The 25,521-nt window shown below is 29.5% G+C and overlaps 3 protein-coding genes across 3 annotated transcripts; all 3 read right to left on the bottom strand.

Moving 5' to 3' along the window:
* Window positions 1-1,294: 1,294 nt before the first annotated feature.
* Window positions 1,295-18,506, bottom strand: LOC108721331 (uncharacterized). The gene is given in 20 exon segments (XM_018445830.1): window positions 1,295-1,345; window positions 1,518-1,673; window positions 1,793-1,906; window positions 2,970-3,315; window positions 3,797-4,076; window positions 5,520-5,688; window positions 5,808-5,921; window positions 6,116-6,349; window positions 6,498-6,840; window positions 7,265-7,525; window positions 10,495-10,694; window positions 10,814-10,927; window positions 11,484-11,826; window positions 15,148-15,167; window positions 16,571-16,726; window positions 16,838-16,951; window positions 17,121-17,277; window positions 17,279-17,346; window positions 17,506-17,848; window positions 18,250-18,506. Coding segments are annotated over 20 exon segments (3,840 nt in total).
* LOC108722079 (odorant receptor 4-like) lies at window positions 9,115-12,336 on the bottom strand. Its single transcript, XM_018446994.1, has 6 exons — window positions 12,230-12,336; window positions 11,484-11,826; window positions 11,095-11,328; window positions 10,814-10,927; window positions 10,539-10,694; window positions 9,115-9,165 (listed from the first exon to the last, which is right to left on the bottom strand). The coding sequence occupies exons 1-6, from the start codon at window positions 12,334-12,336 to the stop codon at window positions 9,115-9,117; spliced, it is 1,005 nt and encodes a 334-aa protein (XP_018302496.1).
* A 1,011-nt stretch (window positions 18,507-19,517) lies between the features above and the next one.
* LOC108721325 (odorant receptor 67b-like) lies at window positions 19,518-25,151 on the bottom strand. Its single transcript, XM_018445816.1, has 8 exons — window positions 24,822-25,151; window positions 24,553-24,673; window positions 21,388-21,670; window positions 20,946-21,291; window positions 20,466-20,702; window positions 20,144-20,257; window positions 19,853-20,008; window positions 19,518-19,568 (listed from the first exon to the last, which is right to left on the bottom strand). The coding sequence occupies exons 1-8, from the start codon at window positions 25,149-25,151 to the stop codon at window positions 19,518-19,520; spliced, it is 1,638 nt and encodes a 545-aa protein (XP_018301318.1).
* Window positions 25,152-25,521: the final 370 nt, after the last annotated feature.

Here is a 25,521-nt window from a genome sequence, read left to right as displayed (position 1 = left end):
TCTGCCCGAGACTGAAAGGTAGAAAGAAAAATCTAAAACATTAAACAGGTATATCCCTCAGCGCAACTGATCAATAAAATTGTATTCATTAAATATTTTTATCATACTATCAGCACAGATCGCAAATATATTTGTCGTATTTTTTTCTCAAATTTGTTGCAAGGTAAAAGAAAAAAACAAAGAGTCACTTTTCCCTCACTGCCGATAATATAACTGCGAATTGTCTACTTTAAATATGCATTGATTCGTGCGGAGGTAGATAAATTAACTATGTATAATCTATAGTCAGTCAGTCTCCGGACTTTCAGGAAAATTTCGAAATATAGAGATTATATAAAAATTGGAAGGAAAGAGAACTCCTACGTGAACAAAATGTTATTTGTATAATAATTGAAAGTTTTTATAATAATTTATGTGTTATTAGCAATATTCATGTTTTAGCAATATGATAATAATATTATAAGTATTACACGGATTTCTGAAATCACGGATGTGACAATATATGTGAAAAATTTATCACAACCTAAATAAATCAAAACTATTCGTAATTGTGCAAAAAGATAGAATATACGTAATTATATAATATCTAGCATATATAACAAATTACCTATACAAAAATGACAATTTATAGTTAATCAAATAAACAAAATATATCTTATTAATTATTTAAAATTTATTATAAATTATGTACAAGTATAAAAAATATGTTGTTTTAATGTCGAGATAAAGTGTTTTTAGATAAATCTTACAAGTGTATAAAAACGTGTTGTTATTTTAGTGTATGTAATATTCGTTATTGTTTTTCGTGAATTTCGTTGCGTGAGAGGGGAAGAAAAGAAGGGTGATTTCTCCCTCTCTTGAGCACTAATAGTATACCGCGAATTGTCTGTTTTAAATATGTAATGATTCATGCGTAATATATATAGGCAGATATGACAATAATACCTGATGGTCAATGATAGCCAATGACCTCTCAGGAAAGTTCTAAAATCTATAGGGGAGAAAGAATCGATAGGAATAAAAATTATAAAGTGCAACGCTACGTGAAATTTACATTATTTTACTTGTTAAAATTTAAGCAAATAATAAATTTTATTCTTTACATATAGTAAACAGTGTTTACGATATTTCTTAACTGTACATGTACCGATAACTTAAACAAAAAAATAAGAAACTTTACGATTATTTTGTATTATATTTGAAAAAATATGTTTTATTACAATATGCGTTTTTGTAACTAGTGAATTAGGAATAATTTATATTTTCTATAATTACTTAAAAGTTGTCGACCTGTTTATTGCATCGCCAATAGCATTGATAAATATGAACCCGAAGCATTCATGATCTAAAATAAAGTTATCAGTTACCACTTTTGTTTTGGAAATTGATATTTTTAATTAAAATAAATATTCTAATATTATATAATTCTATATATAATAAGTAAGTTCATTATGATTCTTTTGTCATGTATCTTTCTTTTCGAGTTTAAAGATAAAAAGTTTACGTATAAATCTTACGCTTGTAAAAGCTTGCAAAGAGAGATCCATCATCTTTCCTACCGTGAGTGTCAATTGTTTCTGCGATCTCAATATAATAAATAACAAGATTCGACTTTCTGTAGATTTTAAATCGTACCATTCACAGTTGTACGCCGCGACTCCAATTTCTTTACTCTATGAAAATGGAAATGATAAAATTTTTAATATTTATAATATTCTTTGCAATATTTTGCGAGATGAAGAAAATAGTTATATACTTTTATCATTGTTATAAATATTATTTTGTCACTAACCTTGTTATTCAAATATTCTCCGGCATAACAAAATATAAATGCTTCGAGATTTGTTATAGTATAGAATAGAATTGATTTCATTATTTGTTCTACCGCGTTGGGGCTACCGATTGCCTGAAAAATTGCAAAAATAATATACAAAAAGTTATTAAAAATATAAGTCTACAATATAATATAAAATATAAATTAAACATAACAAAGAAAATTTAAACGTATAATATACAATATAAATAATGCTATGCAATATAAAAAATAAATTATTATTAAACAGTGTTATATTATTGTCAACTACAATTGGAAGAATTGCAATATTATTATTTATATTTAATAGTATTACTCACTGTTACGATAACGAAACCTATAGAACATATCATTATTGTGTTTGACACAAACTGAAGCAACGCAATATACGAATAAAGTATTTCAATGTTTCTTGAAAAATTGATGATTTTTTGATGTTTTTGAATAATTTTACTCGTAGTCGCAGCTATTGATTTATGTTTGTCTTCGTTCCTACGAGGCACAAGTTGCATCAGCCAATGACGCATAATCTCGATTTGGCCAGCCGTATGTAAGATCTGAAAATAAAAAATAAGAATCTAAAAATAAAAATATCTTAGGTTCTCAAAATAAAAAAAATGTATACAGAATGTTTTAGGACGTCTAGCATAAAATTTAGAGAATCTTATATAAAAAAAAGGATCAACTTTTGTTCAGGAAAATCAACTTGTTCTCCAACATAGTTTTAAGGAGCCGCGCGTTCAGTTACACGTGATGTCTGACAGTTCATGTTCTTTGATTATATTTCTGCAAAAAAAAAGAACACCAAAGGAAGCAAAAATGTAGGCTAGTATTGCCAGACATGTGCAATGCTGTTAGCGATCGATTGCGTGTCTTACAACCCGCCGAACAAGGACATGTAATTCTTTAAAAATGTGTCGGAGAATACAAATTTTTTAACGAGAGTTAATTTTTTGCGTAAGATCTATCATTGCTTATTTTTTCCTTTCAAACGAATTAAGTAAATGCACAATGATTAAATAATATCGTCAAAACAAACACAAATAAAATTTTTTATAAGTCATTTCAATTTTTACATCTTTTACGTCGGCATTTTAAACACGTATTATCATTTTAATTAGATACAGTTTACATGGATAAAGAATTTTTAACTTACGAGTGTTAATAATAAAGAGTTTGTTATACCAGCCGCCCATCCGCAAAGAATCATAAGTAAAAATTCCGTGATTAAAACGGTTCTGTACGTAATTTGCGTGTTTATGTCGAAAGGAATTTCCACCTTATTGACTAAAGGTAGTTCTTTCGCAGTGTCAGTGACATCAACATCAGCCAAGACGATACCAATGCAATATGCAACAACTGTCGTTGTATGAAGGGTGATGATTGCGTTTGTAATGCGATCCGATATTTTCGCCTTGCGTGTTATCTCACGTATGCTAATGTCACTATTAGCGCAATCATTCCAATCTTCTGCCATCACTGTCAAAATTTCAACGAATTTTCTGTGGATAATTGCTTTTATTAATCGTACTACCGCAAGATAATCCTAATTGTCGTCATGTAAATATCAATAGATATTTAAAGATTTGTTATTTTTATTCATCAACAATTTTTGTTTATAAATTATTAATATAATAAGTATAATTATATATTGATATTATAAAGAAAAAATATTACAACTATATTTTTTAATTAGAGCGCTTTATTTTCTGGCTGATATTTTCTTATCTGAAGCTGGTCGAATTACCACGAAATGCACATACAATGTTTTAAAAAGAATGTTTGGTGAGTACATAATAATATTACTTGCAATTCTATATACTTTTAAAGAGAAAGCTATTGTATAAATAAATTTTCTATAAAATTGTGATTTTGAAATAACAATATCTTTCGCTAAAGCTTTGAATTATTATAATGACATCGATCGTAATATTTTTGCCAAATATTTTCGACATTGTATACAAATTAAATAATATTACTTACCGCTCATTTAACCAAAACACAAGAAATTTAATAATTATTTTGGAATATGCTAGGAAACTGGATAGGCAGTCCATTAAATCTAATATTTCAGCAGAATGTACATGTGTCAGAAAATAACGGTAGTGACAGAATAGAGTAATTGTCAATGAAATAATCCAAAATATTCTACAAAGTACAACATACGATGCGCCCGGCCAAATACCACACAAAATGAGCATAAATTTCAACGTGCGGTTAAGCGTACTTTTACGAGTCATAATTTCTTATTTCTCTTTATTTTCCGTTGTGCTCAGAGAATTCATAAAGGTGCGTACAATAGAACAAAAAACTTCAGGTAGATAAAAGAAATATATTCTGATCAAACGCATGCGTTTCTACGTATTATAGAATACTTGCTCATAAAAAAAACTGGAAGCTTCTAAGAAATATCAATAGATTCAACCATCAGCAATTGATCGCAATTGGAGTTGCTCATTAAATATTTTCATCGTGTCGAGCGCATAGACCGTAAATACATTTCGTTGTAGTTTTTCATTTGTTTAACGTATGAAACGGAAAGATAGATGAGGTTTTTTTCCCCTCTATCTTATGCGTTTGTATTACAATCGTAAATTATTCACCTTAAATATGTAACGATACGTGCGGACGTAGATACGGCGATGTATATATCCAATGATTAATCGTGACTACGGTGCTTTAGGAAAGTTCTAATCTCTAGAGGATGAACAACCGGGCAACTATGAGCAATACTGCAAAATGTTACATTAATTTGCATATAACAGCTAAAAGTGATTTTGTGTTATAGAAATCGAGATACGGATAAAATATAATTAGCATTAACAAATGCATGTATTTGTATCTGAAAATGTATGTGAAATAATATACTACATAGGTATACATCAATCAGAATTTACGTAGATGAATATTCAAACAGATCAAATGTTATACCGCGCGTGATCGTTAACAATGTTGTATTAAAATTTGCTACATTATATTTTTTATAAATAATTTTAGCGTCCTTCCTTTAGCATTCTTTTATAACAAGAAGTGTAGGTATATCTAAATATTTAACTATATTATTTAATATTTTCTCTAAAAGTGTGTGTAAAACTGGACATGGATGACACAAAAGTCGCATCAGATTGTTATATTTTTCAATATTTTGATTTTGATTGTTGACTAAAAATATTATCGATACGACATAATATATTATGACTATCTTACAATTCTTAGGAAATAAAAGTCTAAGGTACTCTAATAACATTTAAAAAATGACTTATTTTATAATTTTTTATATTTTTATATTTACTACGATTTTAGAATATGTAAATTATACTATCATTTAGGCTACCAAAAAAAATATGTTGTACCATACGCATCACTAGTAAAGATATATTTACATGATATATACTTCATGACTATTATATAAACATCTTCAAATATGCGATGTGCTTATTGCATAGCCAGCAGTACTGACAAATATGATCCTGATGCTTTCATGATCTATAATAAAGTATGACCTTTTTGTATTACAAATTAATATTTTAGAAGATTATGATTTTGTCACCAAAAAACGTTTTAAATATTGTTACAAAAAATTTACAAAACTTAATGGATTGGGAGAAAAAAATTTACGTAGACAAAAAAGTAAATTTTATATAGAAAGTATCTTAATACAAATATTATGTATACAATTATTGTCCAAAATTATTTTGTGTGCTACGTATAAGTCTTACACTTGTGAAAGATTCTAAGGAGAGATCCATTACTTTTCCAACTGTAAGTGTCAATTGCTTTTGCGCTCTTAATATCACGAATATTAAATTACGGCTGTTTTTAGGTTTCATTTCATACCAGGCGGAACTGTACACCGCATTTCCGATAGCTGTACTCTGAAGAAAGTTGAAAATCGTTAAAAGAGATTACACTAAAATGCATTATAATTTCTTTCTTCAACAATCTCAAAATAATCGTTATTGATTATTTTCATAATTATTTCCTCATGTCTAACCTTGTTTTTCATATATTCTCCTGCGTAACAAAATATAAATGCTTCAAGGTTCGTCACGGTATAAAATAAAAGAGATCGCACTATGTGCTCCGTTGCATCAGGACTGCCAATTGCCTGCAATATTAAAGTAGCAATTATTAAATGCGTTCCAAAATTATAGACATCTACTCTAATGAGTTGCAAAAAATTTATTTTGCCAAATTTACGTATAATTTTACAAAATTTTACAAAATTTTACAAAAATTTACGTATAATTTTACAAAATATGGTATTCGTTATTATGTGAAATACTTAATGTCTTCACTCGCCGTTACGATAAGAAATCCCAAAGAGCAAATCAGCAAAGTGTTCGATGTAAATTGTATTAAAGCGATGTATGTATATAAATCCTCAATATATTCCGAAAAATTTATTATTCTTTGATGCTTGCGAATAATTCTATTAGTCGTAACGGCGACAGACTCGGTTCCTTCATTTCCTCGTGGTACGAGTTCACTTAACCAGCAGCGCAAAATATCCATCTGACCACCTACATGTAAAGTCTAGAAATAATAAAAATAATACATAGTGTCAATCCAATTAATGCATTAAATAGCGAAAAAAGTTGTTTTAAGACAATATAGACTAGCAATTATCTTTATAATTACTATCAGTGTGTATTATATATGACAAGTATATTTTCCAACTTACCAAAGTTAAGAGCAAGGCGTTCAATAGACCCGTTCCACAGCCGCACATGATGAGATGCACGAATTGCATAGTTAGAAGCATTTTATACGTGCGTTTTATGTTTATGTTGACAGGAAGCTCCACCTTTAAGAGAAGAGGTAGTTCGGACTGCTTGGTGATGTCGACGTCAGCCATGAAAACGCCAATACTATACGCAACAATAGTTATCGCATGAAGAGTGAACATGGCATTAGTGATACGATTTGCTAATTTAGCTTTGCATGCTGTTTCACGCATATTGATGTTACTGCCAGCGCAATCGTTCCAGTCTTCTGCCATCATCGTCAAGATCTCATAGAATTTTCTACGAATTATTGATTTAATTATTCTGCCGACTATGGGAGAAATGTAAGACCCATAAGCTTGTGTACTTAGAGAAGTATATTGTATAAAGTATTATATATATATTACATATAATTATGAAAACGTATTTTCATTTATGCATTACTTTCTTTAAATGATATTTTAAGTTATCAATTTTTTTTACATGTTCGCAAAATAAAATGTATGCGAAAATTTTGTACACGTTTATTGTCCAAAGTTTAAAAAAACAAATATTTGTGTATAACGAATAATGATTATTAAATATATAATTATTAAATATCTTATTTATTTATTTACTTATCTATATTAATTGTAATAAACATAGAAATTAATGACATTAAATAATGGAATTATCTGTAGGTAATACATATGCAAATTATTTATTGTGCAGCGTTTGTACTTACCGTTCATTCAGCCAGAATATAATCAACTTAATTGTAAATTTTACTTGCGCTAGGAAACTACTGAAACAGTCCATCAAGTCAAAAAAATCATTAGAATGCAAATGCATTAAAAGATAACGGCAGTGACAAATTTCATCTATTACTAATGCGATAATCCAATACGCCCTGCAGATTATAACACACGTTGTGCCTGGCCATATACCGCACACAGTGAGCATTAATTTTAACGTACGATTAATTGTGCTTTTACGCGTCATAGTTCTTTATTTCTCTTAGCTTTCGTTTTTACGCGTAGAAAAACATCAGTTTATACATAGGACAAACGCTTTTTCAGGGAGGTAAAAGAACTGTGCTCTCTATTTTTTTTTCTTGTTCAATGTTCAATATTTCCCACTCAGTATTTCCCAATGAAAACTCGATGTATATTCTAGAATAACTTCATAAAGACTGGAAGGTCCTATGAGATCATCAAATGGGTGCTCTCTACCATGATCGGCCAATAAGAGTATCTCATTAAATATTTTTATCATACCACATACAGCCCTTACTCGCATACACTTACCGTAGCTTTTCACAACATCGATATAAGAAAAGAGAGAATACGTAGGGTCATTTTTCCTTCCCTTGGGTGCTGGTAATGTAATCGCATATTATCCAGTTTAAATATGCAATGATTCATGCAGACATGAACGGGACGGTGTACGCATCTGACGGTCAGTCGCACTTCAGTGTACACTCCGGAAAAGTTTTGAAATTCATGCACCAAAGCTGCAGCAGAAAAGCAGCAAAGAAACCCAAGTGCAGTGCTAATGTATAAGTATTTTTGAATGCACAAAGCAGTATTTGCAGCGTATCTGTGTGCGCTTAGAATTGTACAATATAACGTTTCAAATACGAAAGTATGATTGAAGAACTGAGGGGGGAGTTGTGTGTCCTAAATAGAAACCATGAAAGAACATATAATTTTAGTTAAGTGAATGAAAAATATGTCACATTTTCTGTGTTACAGTTTTCTATGTACAGTTAAAAATTATATTGCGTTGATCGAAAAGTATATATTTAAAAAATATTTACTATGTATATATTAATATATATTTATATGTACATATACTATATTACAAGTATGTTCTAATTTTTCTAATTAAAAAAGTCGATCTGTATTTGATCACTTGGTTTGTTACTTGTGTGGACCGAGCATAAAGGATACTACGGGGTTTATTTTATTGCCAGTAGTACCGATAAATACGATCCCGAAGCCTTCATAATCAATAACAATGTTAATACTATCAGTGATAAAGAAAAATGTGCATTATTATCAGACATATCATTGTTTTATTTCAAAAGTGACACAACTTAGAAATGTTATTTTAGCGTAATTATGAATGAGTTAAGTAAATGTTATGCTATTATTTATTAAAAGTGATCTAACTTTACTTCATTAAAAAATCAAAAAATCGTCATAGGATTTTTAAAAGTTCTGAAAATTACAACAGTAAAAAATTATAGAAAATTTAATTTAATACATAAAATTTGAACAGTTAAGAATATATACTCTTTTTGCTGACATAATTTAATTAGTTAATAATTTTCCGACAAGTTAAAAAATATTTCTTTTTTGGAAAACTTAACATAAAAAATGAGAAAACAATGGAAAACAGCATTTAAAAAATGACTTTTATAACTTTATACTTTATAATCTTTCGATTACTACAATTTTAGAATATTTAAATTACACTATTATTCAGTCCGAAAATATATGTTGTACTATATGCATTTCTACCACTATTGAAGCTATATTTATACCAATATATGCTCCACGACTATTATACAAAAATTTTCAAGCGACATGCTTATTGCATAGCTAGCAGTACTGACAAATATGATCCTGATGCTTTCATGATCTATAATAAAGTATGAACTTCTTGTTAGTTATAAAATATTAATTGGAAATTAGAAGATTATGATTTTGTCACCAAGAAAAATGTGTTTTAAATATAGCTATAAAAAATTCACAAACTTAATGTACTGGCAGAAAAAAATTTACGTTGACAAAAAGGAAATTTTATATAGAAAGTATCTTGATACAAATATTAGGGTCAACCGGGATAATTGTGACGACGCGGCGGGGTAAATGCGACAGTGCTTAATTTTATGTAATAAAATACAAAAAGACTTTACATTTTTTATTATTCCATGTTTAATGATGATTTGACTTTAAATTGACATAAGTTTTTCTAAGAACAAAAATTGTGTATTGTAATAATTATCAAATCCGTAAAGCGTTGTAAAATAGTTAGGTTATGAAAGTTCGCAGATATTTATTCAACGTTATTTCTTTTCCAGACGAAGCCATTTTAAATATGATATTCATTACTTTAAGATTACTATAATTCTAAATTAATGTTTTGTCAAGGTTAAAGTACAATTAATAATGTATATAACTTTTTAATTGAACACCACCATTACCCTACTGTAAATTCAATGTATGGAGTAATTGTGACGATAAGTTTCGGGGAAACCGTGATACTTCGGGCGCGATTGCGTTAAGTTACCAAATGCAACATATTGAAATACTGACGATTGCGCGTTTATTAATAATTTTACATAAGTACGATTCAAATATCATACTTTGGACAATTAGCACATATTTGTACAATAATAATATTCATGCATAATACGTATTTATTATCAAATGAATATTAATTTCATGTTAATGATTTTGGTAACAATTTTGAAGTTATAAATAAGAAAACGAACCTTAAATATATCTTCGTGTCGTTTTTCTTTATCGCTCAATGTTGTCTTATATAAAATCAATAATTTTATATAATGTATTATAAGGTTTGTTAACAAATATCTATGTAATTATTTTACAGATCATGCCGCGAAACTATATTCCGCAGGGAAAGAAAGTTTTATTTATGATAAAAAATATTCGTGTATTTTTGCTTAAATATATATTAAGAATGAAAACATATGTTAAATGTTAAAAAGACATGTTCATCTTTGTTGATCAAATATTATATATTTTAATACTAAAAATGAATATCGTTTGCATTTTGTAATTGTTATTAATGTTTTTTGATTCATTCTTAACAAATAATATTTTCCTGTTAATAATAGAAGCTTTACAATAATTATTCGTACAAAAATTAAGAAAATGACACATTGTTGAATTCCACAACTTTACGTTTTTTCGTCACAATTACCCCGGTTAACCCTATGTATACAAGTATTGTCCAAAATTATTTTGTGTCCTACGTATAAGACTTACACTTGTAAAAGATTGTAAGGAGAGATCCATTATTTTTCCAACTGTAAGTGTCAATTGCTTTTGCGCTCTTAATGTCACGAATATTAAATTACGACTGTTTTTCGGTTTCATTTCGTACCAGGCGGAGTTGTACGCCGCATTTCCGATAGCTTTACTCTGAAGAAAGTTGGAAGTCGTTAAAAAAGATTGCCCTTATATGTATTACAATGTCTCTTTCCAACAATCTCGAAATAATAATTATAGATTATTTTCATAATTATTTCCTCATATCTAACCTTGTCTTTTATATATTCTCCTGCATAACAAAATATAAATGCTTCAAGATTCGTCACGGTATAAAATAAAAGAGATCGCACTATGTGCTGCGTTGCATCGGGACTGCCAATTGCCTGCAATATTAATGTAGCAATTATTAAATGCGTTCCAAAATTACAAATAGACTTTTACATTACCCTAACGAGTTGCAAAAAATTTATTTTGCAACAAACATTTACGTTTAATTTTATAAAATATAATATTCATTATTATATGAGAAATATTTAATGTTCTCACTCGCCGTTACAATAAGAAATCCCAAAGAGCAAATCAGCACAGTGTTCGATGTAAATTGCACTAATGCGATGTATGTATATAAATCCTCAATATATTCCGAAAAATTAATTATTCTCTGATGCTTGCGAATAATTCTATTTGTCTTGACGGCGACAGACTCGGATACTTCATTTCTACGTAGTACGAGTCCATTTAACTTGCAACGCAGAATATCCATCTGACCACCTACATGTAAAGTCTAGAAAAAAAAATCATACGTGGTGTCTATCAATCAAATTAATACATTAAATAGCGGAAAAAATATTGTCTTATTACAATATTGATTAGCAATTACTTTATAATTGTTAATATGTATTATTTATGAAAAGTACATTCACACGCGTCGCAACTTACCAAAGTTAAAAGCAAGGCGTTCAATAGACCCGTTCCCCAGGCGCACATGATGAGATGCACGAATTGCATGGTCAGAAGCATTTTATACGTGAGCTTTGTGTTTATGTTAACAGGAAGCTCCATCTTTAAGAGAAGAGGTAATTCGGACTTCCCGGTGACGTCGACGTCAGCCAAAAGAATGCCAATACTATACGCAACAATAGTTAACGTATGAAGAGTGAACATGGCATTAGTGATACGATTTGCTAATTTAGCTTTGCATGCTGTTTCACGCATATTGATGTTACTACCAGCGCAATCGTTCCAGTCTTCTGCCATCATCGTCAAGATCTCAAAGAATTTTCTACGAATTATTGATTTGATTATTCTACCGGCTATGGGACAAATGCAAGATACAGAAGCTTGTGTATTTAGAGAAGTATATTGTATAAAGTATTATTACATATAATTATGTAAACGTATTTTTAATTATGTATCACTTTCTTTAAAAATGATATTTTAACTTGCCAATTTTTTTACATTTTGTCAAAATAAAATGTGTACAAAAATTTTTTCTCACTTTTAGTTAGATATTTAAAAAAACAAATATTTGTGTATAACAAATAATGATTATTAAATATTTTAATTATTTTTTTATCTAAATATGTATTAATTGTAATGAATATAGATAGTAATGATAGATAATAACAGAATTAACTTTAGGTAAAATACATGCAAATTATTTATTGTGTAGTATTTATACTTACCGTTCATTCACCCAAAATATAATCAATTTAAATGTCACTTTTATTTGCGTTAGGAAACTACTGAAACAGTCCATCAAGTCAAAAAAATTGTTGGAATGCAAATGCATTAAAAGATAACGGCAGAGACAAATATCATCTATTGCTAATGCGATAATCCAATACGCTCTGCAGATTATAACGCACTTTGTGCCTGGCCATATACCGCACAGAATGAGCGTTAATTTTAACGTACGATTAATTGTGCTTTTACGCGTCATGGTTTATTATTTTACTTTGCTTTCGTTTTTACGCGAGGAATAACATCAGTTTATACGTAGGACAAACACACTTTCAAAGGAACTGTGTTCTCTATTTCTTTCTTTTGTTCAATATTCAATATTTCCTACTCAGTATTTTCTAGCGAGAACTCGATTTGTCTTCTAGAATAACTTTATAAAGACTGGAACGTCCTACGAGAGATCATCAAATGGTTGCTCTCTAATATGATCGGCCAATGAGAGTATGTCATTAAATATTTTCATCATGCAGCCCTCGCTCGAATACACTTATCGTAGCTTTTCACAACATCGATATAAGAAGAGAGAGAATACGTAGGGTTATTTATACTTCCCTTGGGTGCTGGTAATGCAATCGCATATTATCCAGTTTAAATATGTAATGATTCATGCGGACATGTACGCGACGGTGTACCCATCGTACGGTCAGTCGCACTTCAGTGTACACTCTGGAAAAGTTTTGAAATTCGTGCACTAAAGCTACAGCAGAAAAACATCAAATAAACCCAAATGCAGTGCTAATATATAAGTATTTTCAAATGCACAAAGCATATCTGTGTGCGCTGGTGTTTTACAAGGAATCGTCAAGTGTATAGATTGCATATAAAACAATCGGTGTGATGATGGTACAACATAATGATTCATATACGAAAGTATGTTTGAAGGACTGAGGAGTTGTATGTCTTAAATAGAAACCATGTAAGAACACATAATTTTTTTCAAACTAACGAAAAAAAATATCACGATTTCAGTGTTACAGTTTTCTATATACAATTAATAATTATATTGCATTGGTCTAAAAATATATATTTAAAAGATATTTACTATGTGTATATTAATATATGTATTTATATGTACATATATATTATGTTTTAATTTTTCTAATTAAAAATGTCGATCTTTATTTGATCACTTTGTTTGTTAATTCTGGCAACTGTAACTTAAGAAGTTAGTTACATAATGGATACTACGGCGTTTATTTCATTGACAGTAGTACTGATAAATACGACCCCGAAGCCTTCATAATCTATAACAATGTTACATATTACCATCAATGATAAAGAAAAATATTTATATTTTACTGGCAAAGTGCGCAAGAGGGCAATGTCGACTTTGCCCGAGTTGCCTTTTCTACATTGTTAGTATTGTCCGGACAATGTCAATATTACCCAATGCGATTGGGTTGGGCAATGTCGACACTGCCCACTTGCGGACTTTGCCCGTAACAAGTAACTATGTTATTTTAAATAAAAAAAATTACGAAAAGTTTTTTCTTTAATTATAATATGTATATATACGTATATATCTTTGACATTTGTAAAACACTCAAAGGAAAGAACTGTCATCTTGCCCGCCGTAAGCTTCAATTGTCTTTGAGATCTTAAAATTATAAATAATAGAACGCGAACTATTTTTAGCTTTTATATTGTACCAAGCAGAATTATATGCTGCATTTCCGATCGCTTTGCTTTGTGAAGATAGATAAAATAAAAATAGAAATTCTACAATATTTTTCTCCGTAATATTATTATCAATAAACGCTAAATTATCTTAACGATTCTTTTGTTACGATCGCAATAATTTTCCGTTACTAACGTTATTGCTCGAAGCGTTATTATTCTCCAGCGAAGCAAAGTATAAATGCTTCGAGATTCGTTACAGCGTAAAATATAAGCGACCTTACTATTTTTTTTTGTTTAACGTAAAAAACGGAAAGATACGTGATGTCTTTTTCCCTTCTATCTTGTGTTTGTACTACAATCGTGAATTGTTCATTTTAAGTATCTGATACGTGCGGACGATACAGCGGTGTAGGTATATATCCGATGATCAATCGTGATGGTGCTTTAGGAAGGTTCTAATCTCTAAACTCTAAAGGATGAACAACCGGGCAATTATATGCAATTCTATAGTAAATACTACATTAATTTGCATAAAATAACTAAAAGTGATTTTGTGTTACAGAAATATAGGTACGGATAAAATAACAATTAGGATTAACAAATGCATGTATGAGTATCTGAAAATGTATATGAAATAAAATACTACGTATATATCAATCCAAATTTACGTAGATGTATATTCAAACAAATTAAATGTTATACCGTCGTTAATAACGTTGTATTGAAACTTGCTACATTATATTTTTTGGAACTAATTTTAACCTTATCTTTTATAACGAGAAATGTATGTATATCTCTAACTATTTAATTATTTTATTTAATATTTCCTCTAAAAATGCAAATGTGTGTAAAATTTTACATGGATGACATAAAAGTCAAATCTGGTTTCTATGTTTTTCATTATTTCAATTTTGATTATTGACTAAAAGTATCATCGATATAACATAATATAATACATATAATATGATATCTTACAATTTTTAGAAAATAGAAATCTGAAGAGTACTTTAACAGTATTTAAAAAATGACTTTTATAATTTTATATTTTATAATCTTTTGATTACTACGATTTTAGAATATTTTTCAATTATACTATTATTCAGTTCACGAAAATATATGTTGTACTACATGCATTTCTGTCACTAGTGAAGGTATACTTATACGATGTATGCTTCACGACTATTATATAAAAATTTTCAAGCGACGTGTTTATTGCATAGCTAGCAGTACTGATAAATACGATCCTGATGCTTTCATGATCTATAATAAAGAATGAATTTTTTGTTAGTTATAAAATATTAATTGGAAATTAATATTTTAGAATATTATGATTTTGTCACCAAGAAAAATGCGTTTCGAATATTGCTATAAAAAATTTACAAATTTAATGTACTGGCAAAAAAAATTTACGTAGACAAAAAGTAAATTTTATATAGAAAGTATCTTAATATAAATATTAGGGTTAACCGGGGTAATTGTAATGGAGCGGCGGGGTAAATGCGACAGTGTCTAGTTTTACTGTAATAAAATACAAAAAGACTTTACATTTTTTATTATTCCACGTTTAATGACGATTTGACTTTAAATTGACACAAGTTTTCCTAAGAACAAAAATTGTATATTATAATAATTATCAAATCCGTAAAGCGTTGTAAAATAGTCAGGTTATCAAAGTTCGCAGATATTTATTCAAAGTTATTTCTTTTCCAAACGAAGCCATTTTAAATACGATATTCATTACTTTAAGATTACTATAATTCTAAATAAACGTTTTGTCAAGGTTATAGTACAATTAATAATGAATATAACTTTTTAATTGAACACCACAATTACCCTACAGTGAATTCAATGTATGGAGTAATTGTGACGATAAGTTTCGGGGAAACCATGATGCTTCGCGCGCGATTGCATTAAGTTATGGCTTACCCAAATGCGACACATTGAAATACTGACGACTGTGAGTTCATTAATAATTTTACATAATTACAATTCAAATATCATATTTTGGACAATTAGCTCATATTTGTACAACAATAATAGTCATGCATAATCCGTATATATTATCAAATGAATATTAATTTCATGTTAATGATTTGTAACAATTTTGAAGTTATAAATAAGAAAACGAACCTTAAACATATCTTCGTGTTGTTTTCCTTTATCGCTCAATGTTGTCTTATATAAAATTAATAATTTTATGTTGTATTATAAGGTTTCTCAGCAAATATATATGTAATTATTTTACAGATCATGTCGCGAAACTATTATATATTCCGAAGAGAAAGAAAGTTTTACTTATGATAAGAAATATTAGTGTATTTTTGCGTAAATATATATTAAGAACGATAACATATGTTAAATGTTAAAAAGACATGTTCATCTTTGTTGAAAATATATTTTAATACTAAGAATGAATATCGTTTGCATTTTGTAATTATTATAAATGTTTTTTTATTCATTCTTAACAAATAATATTTTCCTATTAATAGTAGAAGCTTTACAATAATTATTCGTACAAGAATTAAATACAAATAATAAAAATTAAGAAAATGATACGTTGTTGAATTCCACAACTTTACGTTTTTTCGTCACAATTACCCTGGTTAACCCTATGTATACAATTATTGTCCAAAGTTATCTTGTGTCCTACGTATAAGACTTACACTTGTAAAAGATTCTAAGGAGAGATCCATTATTTTTCCAACTGTAAGTGTCAATTGCTTTTGCGCTCTTAATGTCACGAATATTAAATTACGGCTGTTTTTCGGTTTCATTTCGTACCAGGCGGAGTTGTACGCCGCATTTCCGATAGCTTTACTCTGAAGAAAGTTGGAAACCGTTAAAAGATTGCCCTTATATGTATTACAATGTCCAACAATCTCGAAATAATAATTATAGATTATTTTCATAATTATTTCCTCATATCTAACCTTGTCTTTTATATATTCTCCTGCATAACAAAATATAAATGCTTCAAGATTCGTCACGGTATAAAATAAAAGAGATCGCACTATATGCTCCGTTGCATCGGGACTGCCAATCGCCTGCAATATTAATGTAGCAATTATTAAATGCGTTCCAAAATTATAAATAGACTTTTACGTTACCCTAACGAGTTGCAAAAAATTTATTTTGCAACACAAATTTATGTTTAATTTTATAAAATATAGTATTCATTATTATGTATGAGAAATATTTAATGTATTCACTCGCCGTTACAATAAGAAATCCCAAAGAGCAAATCAGCACAGTGTTCGATGTAAATTGCACTAATGCGATGTATGTATATAAATCCTCAATATATTCCGAAAAATTAATTATTCTTTGATGCTTGCGAATAATTCTGTTTGTCGTGACGGTGACAGATTCGGATCCTTCGTGGTACGAGTTCATTTAACCTGCAACGCAGAATATCCATCTGACCACCTACATGTAAAGTCTAAAAAAAAAAAAATTGTACATTGTATCTATCAATCAAATTAATACATTAAACAGCGAAAAAAAATATTGATTTATCATAATATTTATTAGTAATTACTTTATAATTATTAATATGGATTATTTATGAGAAGTACATTTCGCACTCGTCGCAACCTACCAAAGTTAAAAGCAAGCAGTTCAATATACCCGTTCCCCAGCCGCACATAATGAGATGCACGAATTGCATGGTCAGAAGCATTTTATACGTTAATTTTGTGTTTATGTTAACAGGAAGATCCACCTTTAAGAGAAGAGGTAATTCGGACTTCCCGGTGACGTCGACGTCAGCCAAAAGAATGCCAATACTATACGCAACAATAGCTAACGTGTAAAGCGTGAATATTACACTAGTGATACGATTTGCTAATATAGCTATGCTCGCTGTTTTGCGCATATTGATGTTACTGCCAGAGCAATCGTTCCAGTCTTCTGCCATCATCGTCAAGATCTTAAAGAATTTCCTACAAATTATTAATTTGGTTATTCTGCCGGCTATGGGACAAATGATACAGAATTATGTATTTAGAGAAGTATATTGTATAAAGTATTATTACATATAATTATGTAAACGCGTATTATTAATTATGTATCACTTTCTTTAAAAATGATATTTTAACTTGCCAATTTCTTTACATTTTGTCAAAATAAAATGTGTACAAAAATTTTTTTCTCACTTTTTGTCACAAAATTTAAAAAAACAAATATTTGTATATAACAAATAATGATTATTAAATATTTTAATTATTTATTTATCTAAATATGTATTAATTGTAATGAATTTGGATAGTAACGACAGATAATAGTAGAATTAACTTTAGGTAATATACATGCAAATTATTTATTGTGTAGCATTTATATTTACCGTTCATTCAGCCAGAATACAATCAACTTAAATGTCAATTTTATTTGCGTTAGGAAACTACTGAAACAGTCCATCAAGTCAAACAAATCGTTAGAATGCAGATGCATTAAAAGATAACGGCAGTGACAAATATCATCTATTACTAATGCGATAATCCAATACGCCCTGCAGATTATAACGCACTTTGTGCCTGGCCATATACCGCACAGAATAAGCGTTAATTTTAACGTACGATTAATTGTGCTTTTACGCGTCATAGTTCTTTATTTCACTTCGCTTTCGTTTTTACGCGAGGAAAAACATCAGTTTATACGTAGGACAAACACTTTTTTTTCAGGGAGGTAAAGGAACTGTGTTCTCTCTTTCTGTATTTCTCTCTTTTGTACAATATTCAATATTTCTCACTCAGTATTTTCCAGCGAGTACTCGATGTATCTTCTAGAATAACTTTACAAAGACTGGAAGGTCCTATGAGATCATCAAATGGGCGCTCTCTACTATGATCGGCCAATGAGAGTATGTCATTAAATATTTTCATCATGCAGCCCTCGCTCGCATACACTTACCGTAGCTTTTCACAACATCGATATAAGAAGAGAGAGAATACATAGGGTTATTTGTACTTCCCTTAGGGGCTCGTAATGTAATCGCATATTATCCATTTTAAATATGCAATGATTCATGCGGACATGAACGCGATGGTGTACGCATCATACGGTCAGTCGCACTTCAGCTTACACTCCGGAATAGTTTTGAAATTCATGCGCTAAAGCTACAGCAAAAAAGCAACAAATAAACCCATATGCAGTGCTAATATATAAGTATTTTCAAATGCACAAAGCAGCATATCTGTGAGCACTGGTGTTTTACAAGAAATCAACAAGTGCATAGACTGCATATGTAACAATCGGTGTAATGATGGTACAATATAATGTTTCATATACGAAAGTATGTTTGAAGGACTGAGGAGTTGTATGTCTTAAATAGAAACCATGTAAAAACATAATTTTTTTCAAATTAACGAAAAAAAATATCACGATTTCAGTGTTACAGTTTTCTATTTACAATTAATAATTATATTGCATTAGTCTAAAAGTATATATTTAAAAAATATTTACTATGTGTTTATTAATATATGTATTTATATGTACATATATATTATGTTTTAATTTTTCTAATTAAAAATGTCGATCTTTATTTAATCACTTTGTTTGTTAATTCTGGCAACTGTAACTTAAGAAATTAGTTACATAATGGATTTACGGCGTTTATTTCATTGCCAGTAGTACTGATAAATACGATCCCGAAGCCTTCATAATCTATAACAATGTTACATATTATCATCAGTGATAAAGAAAAATATTTATGTGTTACGGACAAAGTGCGCAAGTGATCAATGTCGACATTGCTCGAGTTGTCTTTTCTACAATGTCAGCATTGCCCGGACAATGTCAATATTACCCAATGCAATTGGGTTGGGCAATGTCGATACTTCCCACTTGCGGACTTTGCCCGTAACAAGTAACTATAATGTTATTTTATATTAAAAAGTTAAGAAATGTTTTTTCTTTAATTATTATATGTATATATATATATCTTTTACATTTGTAAAGCACTCAAAGGAAAGAACTGTCATCTTGCCCGCCGTAAGCTTCAATTGTCTTTGAGATCTTAAAATTATAAATAATAGAACACGACTATCCTTAGCTTTCATATCGTACCAAGCAGAATTATACGCTGCATTTCCGATCGCTTTGCTCTATGAAGATATGTAGATATAATAAAAATAGAAATTCTACAATATTTTTCTCTGTAATATTATTATCAATACCATAAACGCTAAATTATCTTTAGGATTCTTTTATTATAATCGCAATAATTTTCCGTTGCTAACCTTATTGCTCAAATATTCTCCAGCGAAGCAAAATATAAATGCTTCGAGATTCGTTACAGCATAAAATAAAAGTGATCTTACTATTTGTTCAGTGGCATCGGGACTGCCAATTGCCTACAATGTTGAGGTAGAACGAAAATAAACATATTCAACACATAAAAAATTGTTTCAATTTGTTATAAATAGTTATTTATAATAAATTAAATAATGCGATATAACATAAATATGCAAGATAGATCATTGTATAAAAAATTAAGTAATGGTATTGATTCTAAGATAAAATGCGTATTTTCATATTTGAAATTTGAATAACTTTACTCACAGTCACAATAAGAAATGCTAATGAGCATATCATCACTATATTTGATGTGAATTGAAGCAAAGCGATGTATGAATAGAGGTTTTCAACGTTCTCCGAAAGATTGATAATCTTTTGATGCTTTCGAATAATTTTCGTCGTGACAGTGACGAATGAATCATGCTTGTTCTCGATGTCTTTTGATCCAATTTTTGTCAACCAGCAAAGCAGGATGTTTATTTGACTGCCTACGTGTAGAGTCTACTAATAAAGATTCTGTCATTTATGACACAATGTGATTACAATTATTTGTTTTACTTTTAAACTATAAAAATATTGTTATGAGAAATGAACATAATAAATCGCACGAGGGTGAATTAAACCTGATGAATATTTAATTCTCGAATTTACTCTAATATTTATGCTAATGATTTACAGTTAGCTATTAATTACAAATATAATTATATTTTTCTTATGGTACTTGCTTATGTAGGTGCAGGTTACCAGAGTTAGAAACAGAGCGTTGAATAAACCAGCTCCCCAACTGCACACCATCACGAAAAGGAACTGCGTAACTAATACCAGACTGTACTTGCGTTGCGTGTCTATAATGAAGGGATATTCCATTTTCATCATGAGAGGGAGTTCAGCCGTTCGATCGGTGACGTCGGCATCGGCCAGGAGAATACCAATGACGTATGCAAACGCGGCGATTGTATGAAGAATAATTAATCCATTACAAATACGACTCGATAGTTTTGTTTTGCCTGCCGTTTCGCGCACCGCAACACCGTCGTTATTGCAATCGTTCCAGTCTTCCGCCATCGTTGTCAAGATTTCTACGAATTTTCTATAAACAATCGGATATTTTAGAACGGTTGCAGCATATTTTCACATTACTTTTTTTACGAAATTTTAATTATTTAATTGATTAATTTTCGCTTACCGTTGTTTCAACGAGAAAATAATAAGCTTAACGGTTAGTTTTACATGCGCCAAAAAGCTACTCAAACAGTCCATCAAATCGAAAAGATTGTCGAAATGAAAATGCGTTACAAAGTACGAGTAGTGGAAGAATTGATTAATTGCTAGCGTAATCATCCAAAACACTCTGTAGAGTATAACGCATGATATACCTGGCCAGACACCGAACATGGTGAGCATAAATTCTACCGTTCGATTGATCGTACGATTATTCCTCATAATTTCTTGTTTTTCTCTGCAATTGTCTATTTACAAGTCAAAATCTAGGAATACTCTCGAAGTATAAGAAACATGTGTGTTCTAGCTGAAATTATGTTCTCCACGTACTTGATGTACGTTGTAGAAAATTTACGTGAAGACTGGAATTCTAAGAAAATATGAAGTAAACAGCACTCTTGGGATTGACCAATGATGGTTGTTCATTAAATATTTTTATCGTACTGCGTGCGCATAAAGAAGCAATCTCTTGTAATTTAAAAAAAGAAAGGGAATGGGCAAAGTCGTCTCACGTTCTGTTCAATGGAGATTATGCACTCACGAATAATTTGCGTAAATATATAATGATATCTAGTGATCTATACGATGAATATACCTCTGCTAGCAAGACGCGATCTTGGAAAAGTCTTAAGATCTAGAGGGCAAAAAAGAGATTTGAGAGGAAAATATAGAGAAATTTGCCAAGTAATTGTGCACAAAATATTATTTAGTCATAAGGTCTCAACTTCTCACAAACAATCACCTTTGAAAGAAAAGACCTGTTGAAGGATATTTTTCATGTAAGATAGTTACTGCGTATTTGCAACTATTATTTGCTTTAATAATTCAGAGTGTCGTATGAAACGTCACGGATTGTGGACGATTGCACATCGGAATTAAACTTGCTCTAAAGTCTCGGTAAAATAAAAATATAGAATATAAAATAGTAATAAGACTCAACAAATTTAAAAATTCGAAAGGAATTAGGACTACGAGCCAAAGGTTAATTATTGTGAGTTAAATTATTTGTATAAACATATCATAACAATAAAAAACACTTTAATGTCTGCTATAAACAATTAAAAATCAAAGACAAAAGAACAAAGAACAGACGTTTCGATCCCTTATCAATGTTGAAATAAAATTAAATTAGAATTATACTACGATCTCATATTATTCAGATGACATAATTGAAGCATGGTGCAATGGAAAACGGTAATATAATGTTCCTCCGTATAAATGCATGATTATAATTTCTTATGTTAGAATCTTAATAGACAAGCAATGCGACGAGAGAGAAAAATCGTGTCATCATTATATTGTCTGTGCTGAGACAATATAATGAGACATATTGTCTCAGTACAGACTAAAGATGACACGATTTTTCTCTCTCGTCGCATTGCTTGTCTATTAAGATTCTAACATAAGAAATTATAATCATGCATTTATACGGAGGAACATTATATTACCGTTTTCCATTGCACCATGCTTCAATTATGTCATCTGAATAATATGAGATCGTAGTATAATTCTAATTTAATTTTATTTCAACATTGATAAGGGATCGAAACGTCTGTTCTTTGTTCTTTTGTCTTTGATTTTTAATTGTTTATAGCAGACATTAAAGTGTTTTTATTGTTGTGATATGTTTATACAAATAATTTAACTCACAATAATTAACCTTTGACTCGTAGCCCTAATTCCTTTCGAAAATTTAAAAATATAAAAGTATAAGGCACTATAAGAAATAAAATAAAATTATTAAAATTAAGTATCATAAATGTGAATTTCTCGTACAATTCTTTGAATCTTTGTTACCTGTAACATATCTCTCTCGGATAAATAAAGAAAATTTAATGTCAATTTTACAATTAATATAATGAATTAATTCATATTACTGATTTGCACGCACTTGCACGAATCATTCAAATAATAAAAGTAAAACAAATATTATATTATACAGCAAAATGCGATTTTTATTCAATACGTGCATATTATTTATATATAATAATCAGATTTAACAATTATAAATTACTACATCGTAGCTATAATGTTAAGCACTCGTATCTTTGTTGTCAATATATCGCTAGCATTACTGATACATAAGATGCTGAAGCTTTTATAATCTATAACAAATATTATGCATTTATCATTAAATTAATACATAAAAATGCAGGTAATATAAAAGATATATGTGAAATGTTATTTATTATAAAAACTGTACTATTGTAAATATAAAAGGTGTAGGATTGTAAACATATAATATGTATAGTACATATAACAATATATTTATATTTATATATTTAAGTTAAATATATTTAAAATATTATATGTATATTTAAGAAGGAATTTTAATTTTTACAGTACAAAAATATTTTGACAGTATTCTTACACTGACATATCGTTCGAGGGAAAGGTCCATAAATTTTCCAGCTGTAATCGTCAATTGGTTTTGCGATCTCATTATCAAGAGCAAAATAATCCGGCTGTCTTGAAATCTGCATTGATACCAACAGGAGTCGTATGCAGCATCTCCAATTGCTCTGCTCTATATACCAGAGAGTTAAGCAAAGAGAAAAATTAACAGTTCATTTATTAATAAATGAATACATTATAGACGTTAATATTAACCTTAAAACTTAAATATTCTCCAGCAAAACAAAACATGAATACCTCAAAATTCATTATAAGGTAAAATCCAAGGGACTTCATTATAATCGTAGCAGCATTGGGCCTTCCAATTGACTTAGGAATATTAAAAATAATACTTGTGATATATATATAATATATATAATGGTGATATTAAAATAATTAATGATAAGTAGGCTAACATAAGTAAAGTTATATATAAATTAAAATAAAGTTAAATAAATTACCAGTAACCTTTTTACAAAAATTTCTTTTTTTTAATTATTGATTGTTCAGCAACAATCCAATAAGCAAGAAATATTTTGAAACGTTTTAGCGACATTGCTGCTATGTGTTGCTGGAATGTTTCAAAACATTTTGGCTTACTGGGAACACTCATCATAATTACTTACCGTAACCAGCACAAAACCGATGCAACATATAATCAAACTATCTGACACGAATAGAATCAACGCAATATCGGAATATAAATTTTCAATGCTTTTTGAAAAGATAATAATACTCTGATGTTTTTCAATTATTTTCCTCATCATTGCTAGGTTCAGCCTGTGTCCATTTTCCTCTGAAATGATGTTTGTGAACCATTTTCCGAGAATCTCGATTTGACCAGCTAAATGTAATACCTAAAAGATTTCGAAAGCGTGATTTCATCTACATTTTGTACATAATCTCAATAATTATATAATTCCATAGAACATTGCGTTACATTAGTTAAGGTCGCAACAATTATAAATTTTTAAAACAATACTTTTCAAGACAATTTCAACTTACTAAGACAACGAGGAGAACGTTTAACATGACAACAGTACAGCCACATAGCACTGTGCAAAAGAATTGTGTAACTAATACCAATCCATAAACAAATCGTGTATTATTATTATTGAATGGAAAGTCCATCTTTAGAATAAGCGGTCGCATGGATATGTCAGTCTCTTCTAGATTACTCGTATCAAATGTGAACACGCTAGCGGTGTATAATGTTATGGCTATCGAAAAGATACCAAAGACGGTTTTAGCGAAATTCTGGGATAGAATGGCTTTGTTTGTTCTCACACGTGCACTAAAATCAGCACTGCTATTTTTTTTCCAGTCCATCGCCATCATCTTCAATATCTTATCAAATGTTCTATTTTATTAATTATTTTTTATTATGAGCGATTTTATTAATTATCACAATATAATAGTAAAAAGAATTTTAATTTTCTGGAGCTACTACATATGCAGGAATTTGTATAACATTGTGCACAAATAATATGATTAAAAATAATAGTGCCTCTCTTTATGAAAATATTATTAATATCTTTCTAACATTTAAATTATAGCTATTCGTGTCTTACCGCTGATTGAACCAGAAAATGATGAGTTTAGAAAAAAATTGGCTAAAACTCAAGGTTGCACTTAAACCATCCATCAAATCGGAAAGATTGACAGTGTGTAAGTGCAAAATAATATATCGATATTGTAAAGATTG

This window comes from Mycetomoellerius zeteki, unplaced genomic scaffold (assembly GCF_001594055.1).
Source record: "Mycetomoellerius zeteki isolate Tzet28-1 unplaced genomic scaffold, Tzet1.0 scaffold105, whole genome shotgun sequence".
Lineage (NCBI taxonomy): Eukaryota > Metazoa > Arthropoda > Insecta > Hymenoptera > Formicidae > Mycetomoellerius > Mycetomoellerius zeteki.
Note: the sequence above shows the minus strand (reverse complement) of the source record. Positions and strands in the feature narration are given on the sequence as shown.